Consider the following 24183-nt stretch of genomic DNA (forward strand, 5'->3'; position numbering starts at 1 on the left):
AAATGCAGCAAACATTCTGTACACAAAACAGCATGTGGATGAATGACCAGGTGACATTGGTCAAGGAAGGGAAGGCAGCTGGGTTACCGGGAGAACTTTCCTGCTATTCTAACCTGGGGGAAGGTTCAACATAATGGCTTATCTGAAGCATCTCACTTAACCCAGTGCGACACTCCCTCTGTGCTGCACTAGATTGGCAGTGTCAGTTACATGTTCTAACTGAACCCTTTTACCCTGATCTTGTATCAGAAAAATATCCCCTTATATTTCCCAAGTGGAGCTGAGCACCTAAAGGTGGACAGCCACAACAGCAGTCGTAAACACTGACAACAGTAATAGTGTCACTTAATGAAACTGCAAAACAAAACACAAGATGGGACCTATTATAATGTAGCATATTGTGGTTGGTTGTGCGGGACGGATGTTAAATGATCTTTATTCTAATTATCACCTCCAAACTTGCTTATTTCAATGCTCCCTCGGCCAGCCTCCCATCCTCCTCCCTCCGTAAGTCTGAATTCATTCAAAACTCTGCTGCCTGGATCCTAACTCACAGAGTCCTGTCCTTTTCACCCACCACCCCAGTGCTCACTGACCTACACTGGTTCCCCGTCACCGAGTCCTGTCCTTTTCACCCACCACCCCAGTGCTCGCTGACCGACACTGGTTCCCCGTCACCGAGTCCTGTCCTTTTCACCCATCACCCCAGTGCTCGCTGACCTACACTGGCTCCCCGTCACCGAGCCCTGTCCTTTTCACCCACCACCCCAGTGCTCGCTGACCTACACTGGCTCCCCGTCACCGAGCCCTGTCCTTTTCACCCACCACCCCAGTGCTCGCTGACCTACACTGGTTCCCCGTCACCGAGCCCTGTCCTTTTCACCCATCACCCCAGTGCTCACTGACCTACACTGGCTCCCCGTCACCGAGCCCTGTCCTTTTCACCTATCACCCCAGTGCTCACTGACCTACACTGGCTCCCCGTCACCAAGTCCTGTCCTTTTCACCTATCACCCCAGTGCTCACTGACCTACACTGGCTCCCCGTCACCGAGCCCTGTCCTTTTCACCCATCACCCCAGTGCTCACTGACCTACAATGGCTCCCCGTCACCAAGTCCTGTCCTTTTCACCTATCACCCCAGTGCTCACTGACCTACACTGGCTCCCCGTCACCGAGTCCTGTCCTTTTCACCCATCACCCCAGTGCTCACTGACCTACACTGGTTCCCGTCACCGAGTCCTGTCCTTTTCACCCACCACCCCAGTGCTCACTGACCTACAATGGTTCCCCGTCACTGAGTCCTGTCCTTTTCACCCATCACCCCAGTGCTCGCTGACCTACAATGGTTCCCCGTCACCGAGTCCTGTCCTTTTCACCCATCACCCCAGTGCTCACTGACCTACACTGGCTCCCATTCCAGCAATGCCTCAACTTTAAAATTCTCATCCTTGTATTCAGGTCTCTCATGGTCTCCCTCGCCCTTCCCTATCTCTGTAATTTCCTCCAGCCCTATCACCCTCTGACACCTCTGTGTTCGTCAAGCTCTGGCCACTTGCACAGTCCTGATTTTAATCGCTCCACCATTGGTGGCTGTGCCTTCTGCTGTCTAAGTAAGACGTTCCTTAAAACCTACTCCTATCACCAAGCTTTTGGTCACTTGTCCTAATATTACCTTCTTTGGCTCAGTGTCAATTTTCTGTCTGATTACACTTCAGTGAAGCACCTTGGGACATTTTACTACTTTAAAGGCGCTATATAAATACAAGTTGCTTTAGTTTTGACCCAGTCTCTTGTCAATGTTAATTCCCTGTATAAAATTTATTGTATTGAATAAAAACTGCTATCACAGAAGCAAATGAATAACGTCTTGCTAAAATGACACTCACCAGGCCGCGAGTTTAATACAACTTGCTGAATCAACGCCATTTGTGAAGTGAAAGCTTAATCGCAGTAAAATAATTACTGACCTGTGGGAATGAGATACACAGTTTGTTTGATTTTATACAAGATGTCTGTAAAACAGCAGAATTGGACGTACATCTGCAGTAAAATGTGTTTTCAACGTCGCCCTTTTCTCTTAGTACTTTGTGCCCGCTCCGCCTACTGAGAAAGTCGACAACCTATTCTCCTTTATTTCAGTTACATGGAGGGACTAGAGAAGCTGGGATTGTTCTGCTTAGAGTGCAGATGATTAGGGAGAGATTTAATTGAGCTGTTCAAAATTACAGAGGGTTTCAATAGAGTAAAGCTGAAGAAACTGGCAGGAGGGTCGGTAACCAAACATAATTGGCAAAAGAACCAGAGTGAGGGGAGGAGAATTTTTTTTTAAAGCAGTGAGTTACGGTCTGGAATGCACTGCCTGAAATGAGCAGTGGAAGCACATTCAATAGTAACTTTCACAAGGGAATTGGATAAATACTTGGAAAGCAAAAGTGTGCAGGGCTATGGGGAAAAAGCAGGGGATTGGGACTAATTGGATAGCTCTTTCAAAGAGCCAGCACAGGCACAATGGGCCGAATGGCCTCATTTTGCGCACTCTCGTCACCAGCATGAAAGCCCGCAGTCTCCCAGATAGTTTAGTTGGCCAGCATGACTCAACACAGTGCGACACGGTTAGCATTTGTTCACACTTTCGCTAGCGCGAAGACCACCTAAGTGTCCAATCACAAGTGGTTTAGAAGCATTTTGTTATTTTACGGTCCGCTGAATTTCCGCTAGCCCCGCCCAATAACAGATGTCAAGATCCTCTCGTTTTCCCCTCTGTTGCACTGAGGAAGCTATAGGTATCAACAGGTCATTAAAAGGCCAAGGATTGGTGTTGGTGATCACATCCCCGAGCACAAATCCTATTCCCCATCTCCACCCTGCACCTCACCCTCTGCCCTCCAACATGAGAATACAGAACTCCAGTGAGCGAGCTCAAAGATGATCCCAGGTTTGAGCCTTGGTCAGATTTAGCCATTCTCCAGTGGGGTTACGACATATGGTCCCAAAGCTCTACACAGCCAACAGAACATTGTTGAAGGTGTAGTCGCTGTTGTAACGTAGGAAAAGCAGCAGCCAATTTGTACACAGCAAGCTCCCACAAACAGTAATGTGATAATGACCAGATAATTTGTTTTAATGATATTGATTGAGGGATAAACATTGGCCACGACACCGGGGAGAACTCCTCCACTCTTCTTTGAAATAGCACCATTGGATCTTTTACATCCACCTGAGAAGGCAGACGGGGCCTCAGTTTAATGTCTTGCTCCTGACTCAGAGGCAAAAGTGCCACCAACTGAGCCACAGCTGACATGAATCTGTGAGAGTACTCACCACAAAAGGAGAAAGAAACTCAGTTTGATCTACAGTGGATTATTTAGATGAGTCTTTTGTCGTTTGTGGGATGTGGGCATCACTGGCCAGGCCAGCATTTATTGCCCATCCCTAATTGTTTTATTGTTTTATTTGTTTTAGAGATACAGCACTGAAACAGGCCCTTCGGCCCACCGAGTCTGTGCCGACCATCAACCACCCATTTATACTAATCCTACACTAATTCCATATTCCTACCACATCCCCACCTGTCCCTATATTTCCCTACCACCTACCTATACTAGGGGCAATTGCTCATGGCCAATTTACCCATCAACCTGCAAGTCTTTGGCTTGTGGGAGGAAACCCATGCAAACACAGGGAGAACTTGCAAACTCCACACAGGCAGTACCCAGAATTGAACCCGGGTCGCTGGAGCTGTGAGGCTGCGGTGCTAACCACTGCGCCACTGTGCCGCCCTGCTGTCCTTACCTGGTCTGGCCTACATGTGACTCCATGTAGTCAATAAAAAAGGAATGAAACTGGACGACCACCCGCGCTGTGGGCCAGCAGCAGCAGAATTGTACTCAACCACAATCTGTGACCTCTTGGCCCGGCACATCCCCCACTCTACCATTACCATCAAGCCAGGAGAACAACCCTGGTTCAAAGAGTGCAGGACGGCATGCCAGGAGCAACACCAGGCATACCTCAAAATGAGGTGTCAACCTGGTGAAGCTACAACCCAGGACTACTTGCGTGCCAAACTGTGTAAGCAGCATGTGATAGACAGAGCTAAGCGATCCCATAACCAACGGATCAGATCTAAGCTCCCAGTCCTGCCACATCCAACCGTGAATGGTGGTGGACAATTAACTAGAGAAGATGGCTCCACAAATATCCCAATCCTCAATGATGGGGGAGCCCAGCACATCAGTGCAAAAGATAAGGCTGAAGCATTTGCAACAATCTTCAGCTAGAAGTGCCAAGTTGATGATCCATCTCGGCCTCCTCCTGAAGTCCCCAGTATTACAGATGCCAGACTTCAGCCAATTCGATTCACTCCACACGATATCAAGAAACGACTGAAGGCACTGGATACTGCAAAGGCTATGGACCCTGACAATATTCCGGCAATAGTACTGAAGACCTGTGCTCCAGAACTTGCTGCGCCCCTAGCCAAGCTGTTCCAGTACAGCTACAACACTAGCATCGACCCTGCAATGTGGAAAATTGCCCAGGTATGTCCTGTACACAAAAGGCAGGACAAGTCCAACCCGGCCAATTACTGCACTATCAGCCTACTCTCAATCATCAGTAAAGTGATGGAAGGTGTCAAAGGTGTCATCAAGTGGCACTTGCTTAGCAATAACCTGCTCAGTGACGTTCAGTTTGGGTTCCGCCAGGGCCACTCAGCACCTGACCTCGTCACAGCCTTGGTTCAAACATGGACAGAACAGTTGAACTCAAGAGGTGAGGTGAGAGTGGCTGCCCTTGACATCAAGGCAGCATTTGACCGAGTACGGCATCAAGGAGCCCTAGCAAAACTGAAGTCGATGGGAATCAGGGGGAATACTTTCCTTTGGTTGGAGTCATACCCTGCGCAAAGGAAGATGGTTGTGGTTGTTGGAAATCAATCATCTGAGCTCCAGGACATCACTGCAGGAGTTCCTCAGGGTAGTGTCCTAGACCCAACCATCTTCAGCTGCTTCATCAATGACCTTCCTTCAATCATAAGGTCAGAAGTGGGGATGTTGGCTGATGATTGCACAACGTTCAGCACCATTCGCAACTCCTCAGATACTGAAGCAGTCCGTGTAGAAATGCAGCAAGACCTGGACAATATCCAGGCTAGGGCTAATAAGTGACAAGTCACATTCATGCTACACAAGTGCCAGGCAATGACCATCTCCAACAAGAGAGAATCTAACCATCTCCCCTCGACATTCAATGGCATTACCATTGCTGAATCCCCCACTATCAACATCCTAGGGGTAACCATTGACCAGAAACAGAACTGGAGTAGCCATATAAATACTGTAGCTACAAGAGCAGGTCAGAGGCTAGGAATCCTGAGGCGAGTAACTCACCTCCTAACTCCCCAAAGCCATCTACAAGGCACAAGTCAGGAGTGTGATGGAATACTCTCCACTTGCCTGGATGGGTGCAGCTCCAACACTCAAGAAGCTCGACACTATCCAGGACAAAGCAGCCCACTTGATTATTACCCCAGCCACAAACATTCACTCCCTTCACCACCGACGTACAATGGCAGCAGTGTGTACCATCTACAAGATGCACTGCAGCAACGCACGAAGGCTCCTTCAACAGCACCTTCCAAACCCGCGACCTCTACCAACTAGAAGGACAAGGGCAGCAAATGCATGGGAACACCACCACCTGCAAGTTCCCCTCCAAGTCACACACCATCCTGGCTTGGGACTATATCGCCGTTCCTTCACTGTCGCTGGGTCAATATCCTGGAACTCCCTTCCTACAGCACTGTGGGTGTACCTAACCCGCATGGACTGCAGCAGTTCAAGAAGGCAGCTCACCACCACCTTCTTGAGGGCAGTTAGGGATCGGCTACAAATGTTGGCCTGGCCAGTGACGCCCACATCCCATGAATGAATTTAAAAAAAATTACACAGGAAACCTTATTTTGGTGTGTACAGCCCAAGGGGTTTTCCACAGGTCCAGCCCCTCAGTTCACTTTGTCAGGAGGACCTGACACCATGGCCTTTCCCCATTGAGCCCTTGCCGTGGCTGCCCCAAGCTTTAGTGCGTCCCTCAGCACGTGGTCCTGGACCTTGGAATGTGCCGGTCTTCAACAGTCGGTCGTGGACAACTCTTTGCGTTGGAAGACCAGCAAGTTTCAGGCAGACCAAAGAGCGTCTTTCACCAAGTTGGTGGTCCTCCAGCAGCAGTTGATGTGTATCTCGGTGTGCGTCCCTGGGAACAGCCCGTAGAGCACAGACTCCTGTGTTACAGAGCTGCTTGGGATGAACCTCTACAAAAAAACCACTGCGTCTCTTTCCACACCTGCTTTGCAAAGACACATTCCAGAAGGAGGTGGGCAACCGTCTCTTCCCCACCACAGCCACCTTGAGGGCAGCATGCGGAGGGGGTGAGACTCCGGGCTTGCAGGAAGGATCTGACAGGGAGGGCCCTTCTCACCACCAGCCAAGCTACATCTTGGTGCATATTTGAAAGCTCTGGTGATGAGGCATTCTGCCAAATGCCTTTGGCGGTCTGCTCGGGGAACCATCCGACAGGACCCACCATCTCCTTTTCCCATAGGGCCTTGAAGACATTCCGTGCCTGATGGATTGGTGGTCAAAGGTGTTTTCCCGTAGAAACTTTCCCACGAAGGATAGGTGGTACGGAGCAGTCCAACTGGATGGAGCGTTCCACGGCAATGTGACCAGGCCCATTCTTCATAACACCGGGGACAGATAGAACCACATAGTGACACTTGGTGTTTGCGTACAGGGGTTCTACAGACAGCTTGATGCAGCCGCGCACGAAGGTGGTCATCAGAATGAGGGCGACATTGGATACGTTTTGTCCCACCCTTATCCAGAGGCTTGAACATCGTGTCCCTCCGGACCCGGTCCATTTTGGATCTCCAGATAAAGCGGAAAATGGCTCGGGTGACCACCACAGCGCAGGAGTGGGGTATGGGCCAGACCTGCGCCACGTACAGCAACAATGTGAGCACCTCGCACCTGATGACCAGGTTCTTACCCACAATGGAGAGAGATTGCTGCTCCCACATGCTCGGTTTATGGTGTACCCTGGCTACTCGCTCCCTCCAGGTTTTGGCACACTTCCCTGACCTGACAGCGAAGGGGACAAAGGATCGGTCAGCCCAATTCTCAAAAACATGGCCTTGCTCTTGCCACAATTTACTTTGGCTCCCGAAGCCAATTCGAACTGGTTGCTGATGCTCATCAGTCTGTGAACGGACTGCGATCTGAGTAGAAGATGGTGACGTCATCCATGTACAGGGAGGCTTTGACCTGACTGCCTCCGCTGCCTGGGATTGTCACTCCTCTTATGCCTGCATCCTTCCTAATAGACTCAGCAAAGGGTTCGATACAGCAAACAAGACAGGGGAGAGAGGACAGCCCTGTCTGACTCCAGATTGGATCGGGAAACTTTCTGATTCCCACCCATTGATTGAGACCACGCCACTGATGTTTGTGTAGAGCATTTTGATCCATTTGCAGATTCCCCTCCCCCAACCCCCATTTTGGAGAGTACGTCCATCATGTAGGTGTGCGATATCCTGTCAAAAGCCTTCTCCTGGTCCAGGCTGATGAGGCAGGTGTCCACCCTCCTGTCCCGTACATAAGCGATCATATCCCTGAGTGGTGCGAGGCTATCAGAGATCTTCCTGCCGGGTACAGTACAGGTCTGATCAGGGTGAATCACCAACTCTAGAGCAGATTTGACCCGACTGGCGATGACTTTGGACAGAATCCTGTAGTCTACATTAATCAGTGAGATGGGACACCAATTTCTGATTTCCGTCCTCTCCCCCTTCCGCTTGTAGATGAGGGTGATGATGCCTTTCCTTGTGGATCCTGACATGCTGCCGGCCAGGAGCATACTCTCGTACACTTCCTGCGAGTCTGGGCCGACCCAGTCCCACAGAGCCGAATACAACTCAACCGGTAAGCCGTTGCTTCCGGGAGTTTTACTCGTCTTGAAGGACCTGACGGTCTTTGTCAGTGGTTTGTCCAGACTCTCCCGCATGCTGCAATCTCATGATAGATGACAGGAAGGATTGGGAAGCTGTGCTGTCCTTGGGCGTCACATCGTACAGCCCAGCATAAAAGGATTTGCTGATCCTTAGTACGTCAGACTTCGAAGACGTTACCGAGCCATCCTCTTCCTTCAGGCTGCTGATCACAGAGCTCTCTCAGTGTATCTTTTGGAAGAAGTAATGTGAGCACGTCTCATCCTGCCCAACGGAGTTGACTCTGGGCCAGAAGATGATCTTAGAGGCCTCCGTGGCAAAGGGCGAGGCCTGCTAGCTCTTCACCTCTTGGAGATCTTCCTTTATCTTGACCCCCATCGACTGCAGCCGGAGCAGACTTTGCATACTTTTCTGGAGTCGGGACATTTCCCTCTGACTCTCTCTCACCCTCTGAATGCCGTTGAAGATAAAGAACCTCTTGATGTTCTCCTTGATCGCCTCCCACCAGTGCACCAGAGACTCAAAGAGGGTTTCACGGTTCTCCAACCTTTGTAATCCCTTTTGAGTTCCTCAATGTTCTCTGGGGTTAGCAGTGTAGCATTGAGCTTCCATGTCCCCCTGCCAACCCGCTGGTCATCCTGTAAGTGACAGTCAGCCAGTAAGAGGCAGTGGGTCAGAGAACAACAGCTTGACGTCGGTGGATCTGACTGTGAAAGCAAAGGACACAGACAGGAAGTCAATCCTGGAACGGGCAGACCCGTCCGATCTTGACCAGGTGTATCTAAGCTGCGCTCCATCTGCAGGTTTGCTGTAGACGTCGTGCAGCTTGGCATCTTTAACTGTTTCTATTAGGAATCTGGACGTAGCCTCCAGTTTGCTGTCGTCACTGCCGGATCGTCCAATGCAGTTGAAGTCACCACCGAGAATGACTGGCCTGCACATCGCCAGCAGCATGTGGGAGCTGCTGGAGGACCGTCAGCTGCTTGCTGCATTGAACTAGGGCGTATACGTTGATTAACCGGAGCGGAACATTATTGTACATTATATCTGCTACGAGAAGGTGACCACCCACCACCTCCTTAACTTCGGAGATGGCGAAGTTACCTCCCCACAGCACAATACCCAGGCCGGAGAAAACGGGAATCATTACCCCCTGACCAGATCGATGGCCCATGGAACCACCATCGCAACCATTGTCTGTAGGTGCTGAGGTGTGGTATTCCACACTCCTGCAGAACAGCAGATCGGCTTTGACCTTGGCGAGGTAGTCCAAGGTCGAAACACATTGCGTAGTGGATTTAATGCTACGAACGTTAATTGAAGCAATCTTTAGACCCATTTTAAAGTTGGTTGTTGCTTCCCACACCAGTTGTCCTTGCTGGTCCCAGTCCTTGGGTGTGTCCCTGCATACCCATAGTGTACACAAGCTGTTTCACATTTGTTGGGCTCAGAAACCCCTCCAGGGTTACTCATGAGGGTTTTGTTCTACTGGGGTGACATAGCGGGGGGGGGGGGGGGGCGGGGTGGGGTGGTTCTTGTAGGTAGCAAGGCTTGGGCTGTCCTTCCCCTCTGTCCTTTCTCGAAGACATCACTGCCCCCGGCTTCCCGGGGCTGGAGTGCGCCAGACGCTTCGCTGCTCTCAGTCTCCCAGAGCTGGGGAGCGCTGGGCATGTCGCTGGGTTCGGCGCACGCTGGGCCCATCACAGCTTCCAGTGCCCCGGAGCTGGGAGGCTTCATCTTCCAGCTCCTTTGAGTTCTGCCACTTCTTTTGCAGGTGCTGTCGTTCCAGCCCTTCCTCATCTAATGAGGAGGAGTTGCTGTAGTCTGTCTCAGATGGTATCCCTCCTCTTGCCACTGGTTTGGGTGGTGACCTGTTCCTTTTTTGGAGGTTTTTTCTTTGTGCTTTTCCTTTGTACCACTTGCCACTGACCAGTTTGTCCATCTGCTGCCTCCTCCATTGGTTCTGTCTGTGGAGGAGGGGTTTCCGAGCACGGGGTAGGTGTTGGGTCGCTGGTTGTAGCTGCCTCCCCTTTATTCTCCTTCTCAGGTTGACTTTCCTCGCTGTGGAGAAGGTTGTTTGTCTCCTTCCCAGCACCAGACGCATTCATCATTCCTTCTCCCAGCCTTTCCTTGGACCTTGCCGCCTGTGCGTAACTGAGGCAGCGTTTGGGGCAGGTTTTGTAGAGGTGGCCTGCCTAACTGCACAAGTTGCAGCACTTACTCTGTTTACAGTCCTTGGTCTGATGGATTTCCTTCTTGCGGACGACTGTACTGCAGTTAGCTGCCACGTGACCAGATTTGCCACTGGTGTGACAAACTCTGGGCAGGCCTGCATAGACCAAGAAGCCTCGACTTCCCCTGATAGCGAAGCTGGAGGGAGGATGGATGATGGCTCCATTGACATCGACCTTCAAGGTCACCTTGACCTGCTGCTTGCTGGTCCAAATGGGTCCTTGACATCAGTGTTGCTGCCGGCCACCTCGTCTTACCTGGCGAGGACAGTGAGTACATCCACAACAGGAACATGGGGTTATAGAAATGAATTGTCACCACCCAGTCGCGTTGCGACGGCAGTGTGAACAGTGGCTCCTGGTTTCTCTTCTTCTTGAACACCTTCAGGAACCTGATGCATCCCGCTACGTTCTTGAATATCACTGCTGGGGAAGTCCTGCAGGCAGAAGATGTCTGCAGCTTTGAATCCACAGCAATCAGTAAGGATTTTCTTAATGAAGAAGGTACGGTCCACAGGTGCATCTCCTTCCTTATCCTTCACCACCACCCGAATGGTGTTACACACTCCCTGGCCTGAAGCTGTAGAATTGGTTACAGCCATTTTACTTAAAAATGTACCTGGAACAGGATCAAAAGCCACTGATCATGGTCTCTCTCCTGCCAGGGCAGACATTGCCCAGTCCCTCACTACTCAAAAAATATAAATGTTCTGCATGATGTTGAGCTTCTTGTAAACACTACTGATCTCCCTGCACTCTTTATAGTGTTTCGGTTTTACTCAAAGGTGTCTTCTCCGTACAGTGGGGAGGGTCAAACTCCAGACTCTGGAATTTATTGTGCAGAAACAGGTCTCAACCCCCACACGAGTCTCCTCATACCCCACTTCATGGAACCTGATCAACATAACCCTCTATTCCTTTCTCCGGTATCTACTTATCCAGCTTCCTGTTCCACTGGCTGCTCTGTTCTACAATTGGCCTCAGTACCCAAAGCCAGATGTGGGGATGGGTGAAATTCACAGATGAAACTCCTAATCGCACCATGAGCACATCAGCTAGCTGGTCAGGCCGGTGCCCTGAGGATTAGAGCTATCCATAGCAAGCTGGTAACTGGTGGAAAGAGAACAGTTCTCATGCAGCAGGCGACTAGAGGTTGACCATTGAAAATCTGGGTCAAGGAGTGGGGCAGGCCTGGGGTATATGGCTTGTGGAGGGATTCCCCAACCAGTGGTCCTCCTGCATTGGCAACACTGTTACTGTGCCTGCACTGGTCGCCATCACTCTCACCCCCTTGCGCTGGCTGGAGCCTGGACTCAGGACAATCCCCCCCTCCCGGTCACTCACTCCCTGTCACTGGCCGGAGTCCCGGACTCAGGACAATCCCCCCCCCCTCCCGGTCACTCACTCCCTGTCCCTGGCCTGAGTCCCGGACTCAGGACAATCCCCCCCCCTCCCGGTCACTCACTCCCTGTCCCTGGCCGGAGTCCCGGACTCAGGACAATCCCCGCCGCCCTCCTGGTCACTCACTCCCTGACCCTGGCCGGAGACCCGGACTCAGGACAATCCCTCCCTCCCGGTCACACTCCCTGTCCCTGGCCGGAGCCCCGGACTCAGGACAATCCCCCCCCTCCCGGTCTCTCACTCCCTGTCCCTGGCCAGAGTCCCGGACTCAGGACAATCCCCTCCCTCCCGGTCACTCTGTCCCTGGCTGGAGCCCCGGACTCAGGACAAACCCCCCCTCCCGGTCACTCTCTCCCTGTCCCTGGCCGGAGCCCCGGACTCAGGACAATCCCCCCCCTCCCGGTCACTCACTCCCTGTCCCTGGCCGGAGCCCCGGACTCAGGACAATCCCCTCCCGGTCACTCACTCCCTGTCCCTGGCCGGAGTCCCGGACTCAGGACAATACCCCCCTCCCGGTCACTCACTCCTTGTCCCTGGCCGGAGACCCGGACTCAGGACAATCCCCCCCCTCCCGGTCACTCACTCCCTGTCCCTGGCCGGAGCCCCGGACTCAGGACAATCCCCCCCTCCCGGTCACTCACTCCCTGCCCCTGGCCGGAGTCCCGGACTCAGGACAATCCCCCCTCCCGGTCACTCACTCCCTGACCCTGGCCGGAGTCCCGGACTCAGGACAATCACCTCCCCCTCCCGGTCACTCACTCCCTGTCCCTGGCCGGAGTCCCGGACTCAGGACAATCCCCCCTCCCGGTCACTCACTCCCTGTCCCTGGCCGGAGTCCCGGACTCAGGACAATCCCCCCGCCTCCCGGTCACTCACTCCCTGTCCCTGGCCGGAGCCCCGGACTCAGGACAAGCCCCTCCCCCTCCCGGTCACTCACTCCCTGTCACTGGCCGGTCCCGGACTCAGGACAATCCCCCCCTCCCGGTCACAGTCTGTCCCTGGCCGGAGTCCCGGACTCAGGACAATCCTCCCCTCCCGGTCACTCACTCCCTGTCCCTGGCCGGAGCCCCGGACTCAGGACAACACCCCCCCCCCCTCCCGGTCACTCACTCCCTGTCCCTGGCCGGAGTCCCGGACTCAGGACAATCCCCCACCCTCCCGGTCACTCACTCCCTGTCCCTGGCCGGAGTCCCAGACTCAGGACAATCCCCCCCGTCCCGGTCACTCACTCCCTGTCCCTGGCCAGAGTCCCGGACTCAGGACAATCCCCCCCTCTCCCGGTGACTCACTCCCTGTCCCTGGCCGGAGCCCCGGACTCAGGACAATCCCCTCGCCCTCCCGGTCACTCACTCCCTGTCCCTGGCCGGAGTCCCAGACTCAGGACAATCCCCCCCTCCCGGTCACAGTCTCTGTCCCTGGCCGGAGTCCCGTACTCAGGACAATCCCCCCCTCCCGGTCACTCACTCCCTGACCCTGGCCGGAGCCCCGGACTCAGGACTATCCCTCCCCCTCCCGGTCACTCACTCCCTGTCCCTGGCCGGAGTCCCGGACTCAGGACAATCCCCCTCCCGGTCACTCACTCCCTGTCCCTGGCCGGAGCCTCGGCCTCAGGACAATCCCCTCCCCTTCCCGATCACTCACTCCCTGTCCCTGGCCGGAGTCCCGGAAGGACAATCCCACCTCCCGGACACACTCCCTGTCCCTGGCCGGAGCCCCGGACTCAGGACAATCCCCTCCCCCTCCCGGTCACTCACTCCCTGTCCCTGGCCGGAGTCCCGGACTCAGGACAATCCCCCCTCCCGGTCACTCACTCCCTGTCCCTGGCCGGAGCCCCGGACTCAGGACAATCCCCTCCCGGTCACTCACTCCCTGTCCCTGGCCGAAGCCCCGGACTCAGGATAATCCCCCCTCCCGGTCACTCACTCCCTGTCCCTGGCCGGAGTCCTGGACTCAGGACAATCCCCCCCACTCCCGGTCACTCACTCCCTGTCCCTGGCCGGAGCCCCGGACTCAGGACAATCCCCTCGCCCTCCCGGTCACTCACTCCCTGTCTCTGGCCGGAGTCCCGGACTCAGGACAATCCCCCCATCCCGGTCACTTAGTCTCTGTCCCTGGCCGGAGTCCCGGACTCAGGACAATCCCCCCCCCTCCCGGTCACTCACTCCCTGTCCCTGGCAGGAGCCCCAGACTCAGGACAATCCCCGCCCCCCCCCCCTCCTGGTCACTCACTCTCTGTCCATGGCCGGAGTCCCGGACTCAGGACTATCCCCCCCCCCCCCTCCCGGTCACTCACTCTGTCCCCGGCCGGAGTCCCGGACTCAGGACAATCCCCCCACCTCCCGGTCACTCACTCCCTGTCCCTGGCTGGAACCCCGGACTCAGGACAATCCCCCCTCCCGGTCACTCACTCCCTGTTCCTGGCCGGAGCCCCAGACTCAGGACAATACCCCCTCCCGGTCACTCACTCCCTGTCCCTGGCCAGAGCCCCGGACTCAGGACAATCCCCCCTCCCAGTCACTCACTCCCTGTCCCTGGCCGGAGCCCCAGACTCAGGACAATCCCGCCTCCCGGTCACTCTCCCTGTCCCTGGCCGGAGTCCCGGACTCAGGACAATCCCTCCCTCCCGGTCACTCACTCCCTGTCTCTGGCCGGAGCCCCAGACTCAGGACAATCCCCGCACCCCCCTCCTGGTCACTCACTCTCTGTCCATGGTCTGAGTCCCGGACTCAGGACAATCCCCCCCCCCCCTCCTGGTCACTCACTCCCTGACCCTGGCCGGAGTCCTGGACTCAGGACAATTCCCCCCCCTCCACCTCCTGGTCACTCACTCTCTGTCCATGGCCGGAGTCCCGGACTCAGGACAATCCCCCCCACCTCCCGGTCACTCACTCTGTCCCTGGCCGGAGCCCCGGACTCAGGACAATCCCCCCCCCTCCCGGTCACTCACTCCCTGTCCCTGGCCGGAGCCCCAGACTCAGGACAATCCCCGCCCCTCACCCCGCTTCCTGGTCACTCACTCTCTGTCCATGGCCGGAGTCCCGGACTCAGGACAATCCCCCCCCCCTCCCGGTCACTCACTCTGTCCCCGGCCGGAGCCCCGGACTCAGGACAATCCCTCCCCCTCCCGGTCACTCACTCCCTGTCCCTGGCCGGAGTCCCGGACTCAGGACAATCCCCCCCTCCCGGTCACAGTCTCTGTCCCTGGACGGAGCCCCGGACTCAGGACAATCCCCCCCCTCCCGGTCACTCACTCCATGTCCCTGGCCGGAGTCCCGGACTCAGGACAATCCCCCCCCCTCCCGGTCACTCACTCCCTGTCCCTGGCCGGAGTCCCGGACTCAGGACAATCCCCCCCCGTCCCGGTCACTCACTCCCTGTCCCAGGCCGGAGTCCCGGACTCAGGACAATCCCCCCCGCCCCTCCCGGTAACTCACTCCCTGTCCCTGGCCGGAGCCCCGGACTCAGGACAATCCCCTCGCCCTCCCGGTCACTCACTCCCTGTCCCTGGCCGGAGTCCCGGACTCAGGACAAACCCCCCCCTCCCGGTCACTCACTCCCTGACCGGAGCCCCGGACTCAGGACAATCCCGCCCCCCCCCTCCCGGTCACTCACTCCCTGTCCCTGGCCGGAGCCCCGGACTCAGGACAATCCCCCCCCCATCCCGGTCACTCACTCCCTGTCCCTGGCCGGAGCCCCGGACTCAGGACAATCCGCCGCCCCCCCCCCTCCCGGTCACTCACTCCCTGTCCCTGGCCGGAGCCCCGGACTCAGGACAATCCCTCCCCCTCCCGGTCACTCACTGTCCCTGGCCGGAGTCCCGGACTCAGGACAATCCCCCCCCACCTCCCGGTCACTCACTCCCTGTCCCTGGCCGGAGCCCCGGACTCAGTACAATCCCCCCTCCCAGTCACTCACTCCCTGTCCCTGGCCGGAGCCCCGGACTCAGGACAATACCCCCTCCCGGTCACTCACTCCCTGTCCCTGGCCAGAGCCCCGGACTCAGGACAATCCCCGCCCCCCCTCCTGGTCACTCACACTCTGTCCATGGCCGGAGTCCCAGACTCAGGACAATCCCCCCCCCTCCTGGTCACTCACTCCCTGACCCTGGCCGGAGTCCTGGACTCAGGACAATTCCCCCCCCCCACCTCCTGGTCACTCACTCTGTCCATGGCCGGAGTCCCGGACTCAGGACAATCCCCCCCCACCTCCCGGTCACTCACACTGTCCCTGGCCAGAGCCCCGGACTCAGGACAATCCCCCCCCCCCTCCTGGTCACTCACTCTCTGTCCATGGCCGGAGTCCGGGACTCAGGACAATCCCCCCCCCCTTCCCGGTAACTCACTCTGTCCCCGGCCGGAGCCCCGGACTCAGGACAATTCCCCCCCCCCTCCTGGTCACTCACTCTCTGTCCATGGCCGGAGCCCCGGACACAGGACAATTCCCCCCCCCCACTCCTGGTCACTCACTCTCTGTCCATGGCCGGAGCCCCGGACTCAGGACAATCCCTCCCCCTCCCGGTCACTCACTCCCTGTCCTTGGCCGGAGTCCCGGACTCAGGACAATCCCCCCCACCTCCCGGTCACTCACTCCCTGTCCCTGGCCGGAGTCCCGGACTCAGGACAATCCCCCTCCCCCTCCCGGTCACTCACTCCCTGTCCCTGGACGGAGTCCCGGACTCAGGACAATACCCCCGCCCCCTCCCGGTCACTCACTCCCTGTCCCTGGCCGGAGTCCCGGACTCAGGACAATCCCCCCTCCCTCCCGGTCACTCACTCCCTGTCCCTGGCCGGAGCCCCAGACTCAGGACAATCCCCCCTCCCGGTCACTCACTCCCTGTCCCTGGCCAGAGCCCCGGACTCAGGACAATCCCCCCTCCCGGTCACTCACTCCCTGTCCCTGGCTGGAGTCCCGGACTCAGTACAATCCCCCCTCCCGGTCACTCACTCCCTGTCCCTGGCCAGAGCCCCGGACTCAGGACAATGCCGCCTCCTGGTCACTCACTCCCTGTCCCTAGCCGGAGTCCCGGACTCAGGACAATCCCCCCCGGTCACTCACTCCCTGTCCATGGCCGGAGTCCCGGACTCAGGACAATCCCCCCCCCCCCCTCCCGGTCACTCACTCCCTGTCCCTGGCCGGAGTCCTGGACTCAGGACAATCCCCCCCGGTCACTCACTCCCTGTCCATGGCCGGAGTCCCGGACTCAGGACAATCCCCCCCCGCTCCCGGTCACTCACTCCCTGACCCTGGGCGGAGTCCCGGACTCAGGACAATCCCCCCCCGGTCACTCACTCCCTGTCCATGGCCGGAGTCCCGGACTCAGGACAATCCCCCCTCCCTCCCGGTCACTCACTCCCTGTCCCAGGCCGGAGTCCCGGACTCAGGACAATCCCCCCCCCCCCTCCCGGTAACTCACTCCCTGTCCCTGGCCGGAGCCCCGGACTCAGGACAATCCCCTCGCCCTCCCGGTCACTCACTCCCTGTCCCTGGCCGGAGTCCCGGACTCAGGACAAACCCCCCCCTCCCGGTCACTCACTCCCTGACCGGAGCCCCGGACTCAGGACAATCCCGCCCCCCCCTCCCGGTCACTCACTCCCTGTCCCTGGCCGGAGCCCCGGACTCAGGACAATCCCCCCCCCATCCCGGTCACTCACTCCCTGTCCCTGGCCGGAGCCCCGGACTCAGGACAATCCGCCGCCCCCCCCCCCTCCCGGTCACTCACTCCCTGTCCCTGGCCGGAGCCCCGGACTCAGGACAATCCCTCCCCCTCCCGGTCACTCACTGTCCCTGGCCGGAGTCCCGGACTCAGGACAATCCCCCCCCACCTCCCGGTCACTCACTCCCTGTCCCTGGCCGGAGCCCCGGACTCAGTACAATCCCCCCTCCCAGTCACTCACTCCCTGTCCCTGGCCGGAGCCCCGGACTCAGGACAATACCCCCTCCCGGTCACTCACTCCCTGTCCCTGGCCAGAGCCCCGGACTCAGGACAATCCCCGCCCCCCCTCCTGGTCACTCACACTCTGTCCATGGCCGGAGTCCCAGACTCAGGACAATCCCCCCCCCTCCTGGTCACTCACTCCCTGACCCTGGCCGGAGTCCTGGACTCAGGACAATTCCCCCCCCCCACCTCCTGGTCACTCACTCTGTCCATGGCCGGAGTCCCGGACTCAGGACAATCCCCCCCCACCTCCCGGTCACTCACACTGTCCCTGGCCAGAGCCCCGGACTCAGGACAATCCCCCCCCCCCTCCTGGTCACTCACTCTCTGTCCATGGCCGGAGTCCGGGACTCAGGACAATCCCCCCCCCCTTCCCGGTAACTCACTCTGTCCCCGGCCGGAGCCCCGGACTCAGGACAATTCCCCCCCCCCTCCTGGTCACTCACTCTCTGTCCATGGCCGGAGCCCCGGACACAGGACAATTCCCCCCCCCCACTCCTGGTCACTCACTCTCTGTCCATGGCCGGAGCCCCGGACTCAGGACAATCCCTCCCCCTCCCGGTCACTCACTCCCTGTCCTTGGCCGGAGTCCCGGACTCAGGACAATCCCCCCCACCTCCCGGTCACTCACTCCCTGTCCCTGGCCGGAGTCCCGGACTCAGGACAATCCCCCTCCCCCTCCCGGTCACTCACTCCCTGTCCCTGGACGGAGTCCCGGACTCAGGACAATACCCCCGCCCCCTCCCGGTCACTCACTCCCTGTCCCTGGCCGGAGTCCCGGACTCAGGACAATCCCCCCTCCCTCCCGGTCACTCACTCCCTGTCCCTGGCCGGAGCCCCAGACTCAGGACAATCCCCCCTCCCGGTCACTCACTCCCTGTCCCTGGCCAGAGCCCCGGACTCAGGACAATCCCCCCTCCCGGTCACTCACTCCCTGTCCCTGGCTGGAGTCCCGGACTCAGTACAATCCCCCCTCCCGGTCACTCACTCCCTGTCCCTGGCCAGAGCCCCGGACTCAGGACAATGCCGCCACCTGGTCACTCACTCCCTGTCCCTAGCCGGAGTCCCGGACTCAGGACAATCCCCCCCGGTCACTCACTCCCTGTCCATGGCCGGAGTCCCGGACTCAGGACAATCCCCCCCCCCCCTCCCGGTCACTCACTCCCTGTCCCTGGCCGGAGTCCTGGACTCAGGACAATCCCCCCCGGTCACTCACTCCCTGTCCATGGCCGGAGTCCCGGACTCAGGACAATCCCCCCCCGCTCCCGGTCACTCACTCCCTGACCCTGGCCGGAGTCCCGGACTCAGGACAATCCCCCCCCGGTCACTCACTCCCTGTCCATGGCCGGAGTCCCGGACTCAGGACAATTCCCCCCCCCTCCCGGTCACTCACTCCCTGACCCTGGCCGGAGTCCGGACTCAGGACAATCCCCCCCCCCCTCCCGGTCACTCACTCTGTCCCTGTCCGGAGTCCCGGACTCAGGACAATCCCCCCTCCCTCCCGGTCACTCACTCCCTGACCCTGGCCGGAGTCCCGGACTCAGGACAATCCCCCCCCCACTCCCGGTCACTCACTCCCTGACCCTGGCCGGAGTCCGGACTCAGGACAATCCCCCTCCCGGTCACTCACTCCCTGACCCTGGCCGGAGTCCCGGACTCAGGACAATCCCCCCCCTCCCGGTCACTCACTCCCTGACCCTGGCCGGAGTCCGGACTCAGGACAATCCCCCCCTCCCGGTCACTCACTCCCTGACCCTGGCCGGAGTCCCGGACTCAGGACAATCCCCCCCTCCCGGTCACTCACTCCCTGACCCTGGCCGGAGTCCGGACTCAGGACAATCCCCCCCCCCCCTCCCGGTCACTCACTCCCTGACCCTGGCCGGAGTCCGGACTCAGGACAATCCCCCCCCCCCTCCCGGTCACTCACTCTGTCCCTGTCCGGAGTCCCGGACTCAGGACAATCCCCTCCCGGTCACTCACTCCCTGACCCTGGCCGGAGTCCCGGACTCAGGACAATCCCCCCCCCCCTCCCGGTCACTCACTCCCTGACCCTGGCCGGAGTCCCGGACTCAGGACAATCCCCCCTCCCTCCCGGTCACTCACTCCCTGACCCTGGCCGGAGTCCGGACTCAGGACAATCCCCCCCCCCCTCCCGGTCACTCACTCCCTGTCCCTGGCCGGAGCCCCGGACTCAGGACAATCCCCTCCCGGTCACACTCCCTGACCCTGGCCGGAGTCCCGGAATCAGGACAATCCCCTCCCGGTCACTCACTCCCTGACCCTGGCCGGAGTCCCGGACTCAGGACAATCCCCCCCCCCTCCCGGTCACTCACTCCCTGTCCCTGGCCGGAGCCCCGGACTCAGGACAATCCCCTCCCGGTCACTCACTCCCTGACCCTGGCCGGAGTCCCGGACTCAGGACAATCCCCCCCCTCCCGGTCACTCACTCCCTGACCCTGGCCGGAGTCCGGACTCAGGACAATCCCCCCCTCCCGGTCACTCACTCCCTGACCCTGGCCGGAGTCCCGGACTCAGGACAATCCCCCCTCCCTCCCGGTCACTCACTCCCTGACCCTGGCCGGAGTCCGGACTCAGGACAATCCCCCCCCTCCCGGTCACTCACTCCCTGACCCTGGCCGGAGTCCGGACTCAGGACAATCCCCCCCTCCCGGTCACTCACTCTGTCCATGGCCGGAGTCCGGGACTCAGGACAATCCCCCTCCCGGTCACTCACTCCCTGACCCTGGCCGCAGTCCGGACTCAGGACAATCCCCCCCCCCCCTCCCGGTCACTCACTTATTCCCGTTCCGCCACCCCCGCAAATTCCTGGTCTGCTTCCCCGACTCACTCAGCGTAAGCTTCCGCCGCGGAGGGATCGGAGCAACGGAGAGCGCCGGCTCCTTAAAGGGGCAATACTCCAGCTCAGGCTGGGGACCGTCTGAACGTGGCAATAACCAGCCTTAACAAGGGGCATTCTTCAATGAGAATACACCAGCTCAAGCGGAGGCGTTCTTACAGGTGTAATAGTTCAGCTGAAGCAGAGACATTCTTAAAGTGGCAACACTCAAGCAGGTCTTAAAGTGATAATATGCAACTTTAGCAGGAGCAATGCTCCAGCTCAAACCAGGGATGTTCTGAAAGGGTTAATATCCGGATGAGTCCCCTTCTCCCCTCTCAGGTGGATGTAAAAGATCCTATGGCACAAGTCCGAAGAGGAGGCAGGGAGTTGCGTTCTGGTCAATATTTATCCCTTAACCAACATCACTAACACAGATTATCTGTTCATTATCTCATTGCTGTGTGTGAATTGGCTGTTGTGTTTCCTGCATTACAATACTGACTACACATTAAAGTACTTCACTGGTTGTAAAGCACTTTGAGAAACCTGTGGTGGCTGGTGAAAGATGCAAGTCTGTCTTTCTATAGCAGGAAAACTGGCTGTTAAACTCAGGCAGCTCAAGGCCATTTTATACTTAGATTTCTGGTTTATGCTATTTGAAATTTGAGGTCCTAATGACCTGAAAAGGCTCTTTTTTAAAAAAGAGATACAACACTGAAACAGGCCCTTCGGCCCACCGAGTCTGTGTCGACCAATAACCTCCCATTTATACTAATCCGACATTAATCCCCATATTCCCTACCACATCCCCACCATTCTCCTACCACCTACCTACACTAGGGGCAATTTACAATGGCAACCTGCAAGTCTTTGGCTGTGGGAGGAAACCGGAGCATCCGGCGGAAACCCACGTGGTCACAGGGAGAACTTGCAAACTCCACACAGGCAGTACCCAGAACTGAACCCGGGTCACTGGAGCTGTGAGGCTGCAGTGCTAACCACTGCGCCACTGTTCTGCCCTATTCGTATATTTATTCAATGTTTGCCTCATTGGCTGATAAATTCTGAATCACAGCACCAAGCTCCGTTACTCTCAGCTGCTTGAGATATCAGCAGATCAATAGATCTTGTCCTGAAACAGTATATTTCCTCTGGTTGGGGAAATGTAGAACAAGGGGGCACAATCTTAAAATTACAGCTAAGCCGTTTAGGGGTGAAAGCAGGAAGCATTTTTCACACAAAGGGTAGTGGAAATCTGGAATGCTGAGATTGATCGATTTTGTTGGGTAAGGGTATCAAGGGATTTGGAACATCAAGCCTATCTATTCTAATCCCATTTTCCCACACTTGGCCCGTAGCCTTGTATGCTATGGCGTTTCAAGTGCTCATCTAAATACTTCTTAAATGTTGTGAGTGTTCCTGCCTCTACTACCCCGTCAGGCAGTGCGTTCCAGATTCCAACCACCCTCTGAGTGAAAACGTTTTCCCTCAAATCCCCTCTAAGGAAAAAGGTTTCTTCCTACCTACCCTATCTATGCCCCTCATACAGTATTGTATAGCATACAGTATCCTGGGCTTTATTAATAGGGGCATAGAGCAGAAAAGCAAGTAAGTTACGTTGAACTTGTATAAGACACTAGTTTGGTCTCAGCTGGAGTATTGCGTCCAGTTCTGGGCACCGCACTTGAGGAAAGACGTGAGGGCATTGGAGAGAGTACAGAAAAGATTCATGAGAATGGTTCCAGGGATGAGGAATTTCAGTTATGAAGATAGATTGGAGAAGTTAGGACTGTTTTCCTCGGAGAAGAGAAGACTGAGAGGTGATTTGATAGAGGTATTCAAAATCATGAGAGGTCTGGACAGAGTAGATAGAGAGAAACTGTTTCCCTTCATGAAAGGATTGGGAATGAGAGGGCACAGATTTAAAATATTTGGTAAGAGAAGCAAAAGTGACAGGAGGAAAAACTTTTTCATGCACCGAATCGTTAAGGTCTGGAATGCGCTGTCTGAGAACATGGTGAAGGCAGGTTCAATTGAAACATTCAAAAGGGGAATTAGACAGTTATATGGAAAGGAAAAATGTGCAGGGTTACGGGGAGAAAGCGGGGGAATGGAACTGAGGGAATTGCTCTTTCAGAGAGCCAGTGTGGACACGATGGGCCGAATGGCCTTCTTTAGCGTTACAATGATTGTGTGTGTGATACTGTGCACCTCCATGGCCTATGAAGATGAAAGCTTGGAGTCCCTCATCTTTATCTAGCAGGCCCTCGGGGGAGCTGGGCTGGTGTTTTGAAGGCCCTTAATCCCAGAAGTAAGCCTAGCATTTAATTCTTCTATTACCATTGCTAGGACTGCTATAATGTTAAATGTGGGGAAATCCAAAACTACAATCACGACAAGAACTTGTATTTATATAGTGTCTGAAATGTAATAAAACGTCCCAAGGCACTTCACAGGAGAATTATGAAACAAAATTTAACACCGAGCCATGTAAGGAGATAGTAGTTAGGTCAGATGACCAAAAGCTATTTCAAAGAGGTAGGTTTTAATGAACGTCTTAAAGGAGGAAAGTGAGGTAGAGAGGCAGAGAGGTTTAGAGAGGGAATTCCAGAGCTTAGGACCTGGGTAACTGAAGGCCCGGCCACCAGTGGCAGAACGATTAAAATCGGGGATGCTCAAGCAGCCAGAATTAGAGCCCAGATATCTGGGAGTGTTGTGGGGTTGGAGGAGATTACAGGGATAGGGAGGGGCGAGGTCATGGAGGGATTTGAAAACAAGGATGAGAATCTTAAAATTGAGACATTGCTTAACTAGGAACTAATATAGATCAGCGAGCACAGGAGTGACAGGTGAACGGGACTTAGTGCAAGTTTGAACATAGGCAGCAGAGTTTTGGATGACCTCAAGTTTACGACGGTAGAATATGGGAGACACGGATGAGGGTTTCAGCAACAGAAGAACTGAGGTAGGGGCAGAGTTGGGTGATGTTATGGAGGTGGAAACAGACAATCCTAGCGACAGCGTGAATAAGTGTTGAAAGCTCATCTCGGAGTCAAATGTGACACTGATGATGCGAACAGTCTGGTTCAGCCGCAGACAGCTGTCGGGGAGAGGGATGGAGTCCTTGGTGAGGGAACAGAGTTTGTGGTGGGGGTCCGAAGACAATGGCTCCAGTCTTCCCAATATTTATTCCCAGATTTCAGACCGGGGAGATTGGACAGTCAGACAATTTGCAATCACAATCCACTTCCACTCTCATTTCAGTTTGCGTATAATTAATTCACTTAAGGCACTGTCCACAATCATCATTCCTCACCCCCCAAAAATAGTTCAAAAAGCCAAAGACTCTCAGAAAAGGGGCAAAAAAAAAACAAACACCCATGTGTAGCCGTGTGTACAAATTTAGACCGTCCACCTTTCCCAAAGTCCTTTTCATATTGGTTTTAAAAGCAATGCCATTGCTGGGCAACCCCTAACACTACAATAAATACTCACACTGACTAGTGTGACACCAGCGGATCCATTTTATTTCCTAACACACCCACTGATAGCCGTGCGCTATCGCAAACAAAAGTCAAATGACATAAAAAGGTAATTACAGTGCGGCACATGTGTGTATTTTAGACAAGAGATATATGCAATATTTGTGCATGATAATCGTGGGCTGAACTCAACCTCCCCATTACACAGTCCACGCGTTCCCAGTCCACAGAGGAAGCAAAACAACCCAAATATAATACAACAGGAGTTTGAAAGTATATATATAGAAA

General features: G+C 56.2%; 1 protein-coding gene across 5 annotated transcripts in view; it reads right to left on the minus strand.

Moving 5' to 3' along the window:
- ptgr2 (prostaglandin reductase 2) overlaps positions 1 to 24183 on the minus strand; it is a 59395-nt gene that overhangs the window by 34680 nt on the left and 532 nt on the right. For 2 of the 5 annotated variants that reach the window (XM_068039759.1, XM_068039763.1), the window contains exon 2: positions 1889 to 1969. In XM_068039759.1, coding sequence (XP_067895860.1) covers positions 1889 to 1928 — 40 coding nt within the window. In that variant the 5' untranslated portion in view covers positions 1929 to 1969. Of the gene's footprint in view, positions 1 to 1888; positions 1970 to 20254; positions 20315 to 20370; positions 20443 to 24183 lie in introns of those variants that run through there. The other 3 variants (XM_068039762.1, XM_068039760.1, XM_068039761.1) reach the window with 3 other exon arrangements.

Source organism: Heterodontus francisci, chromosome 9 (assembly GCF_036365525.1).
Source record: "Heterodontus francisci isolate sHetFra1 chromosome 9, sHetFra1.hap1, whole genome shotgun sequence".
Taxonomy (NCBI): domain Eukaryota; kingdom Metazoa; phylum Chordata; class Chondrichthyes; order Heterodontiformes; family Heterodontidae; genus Heterodontus; species Heterodontus francisci.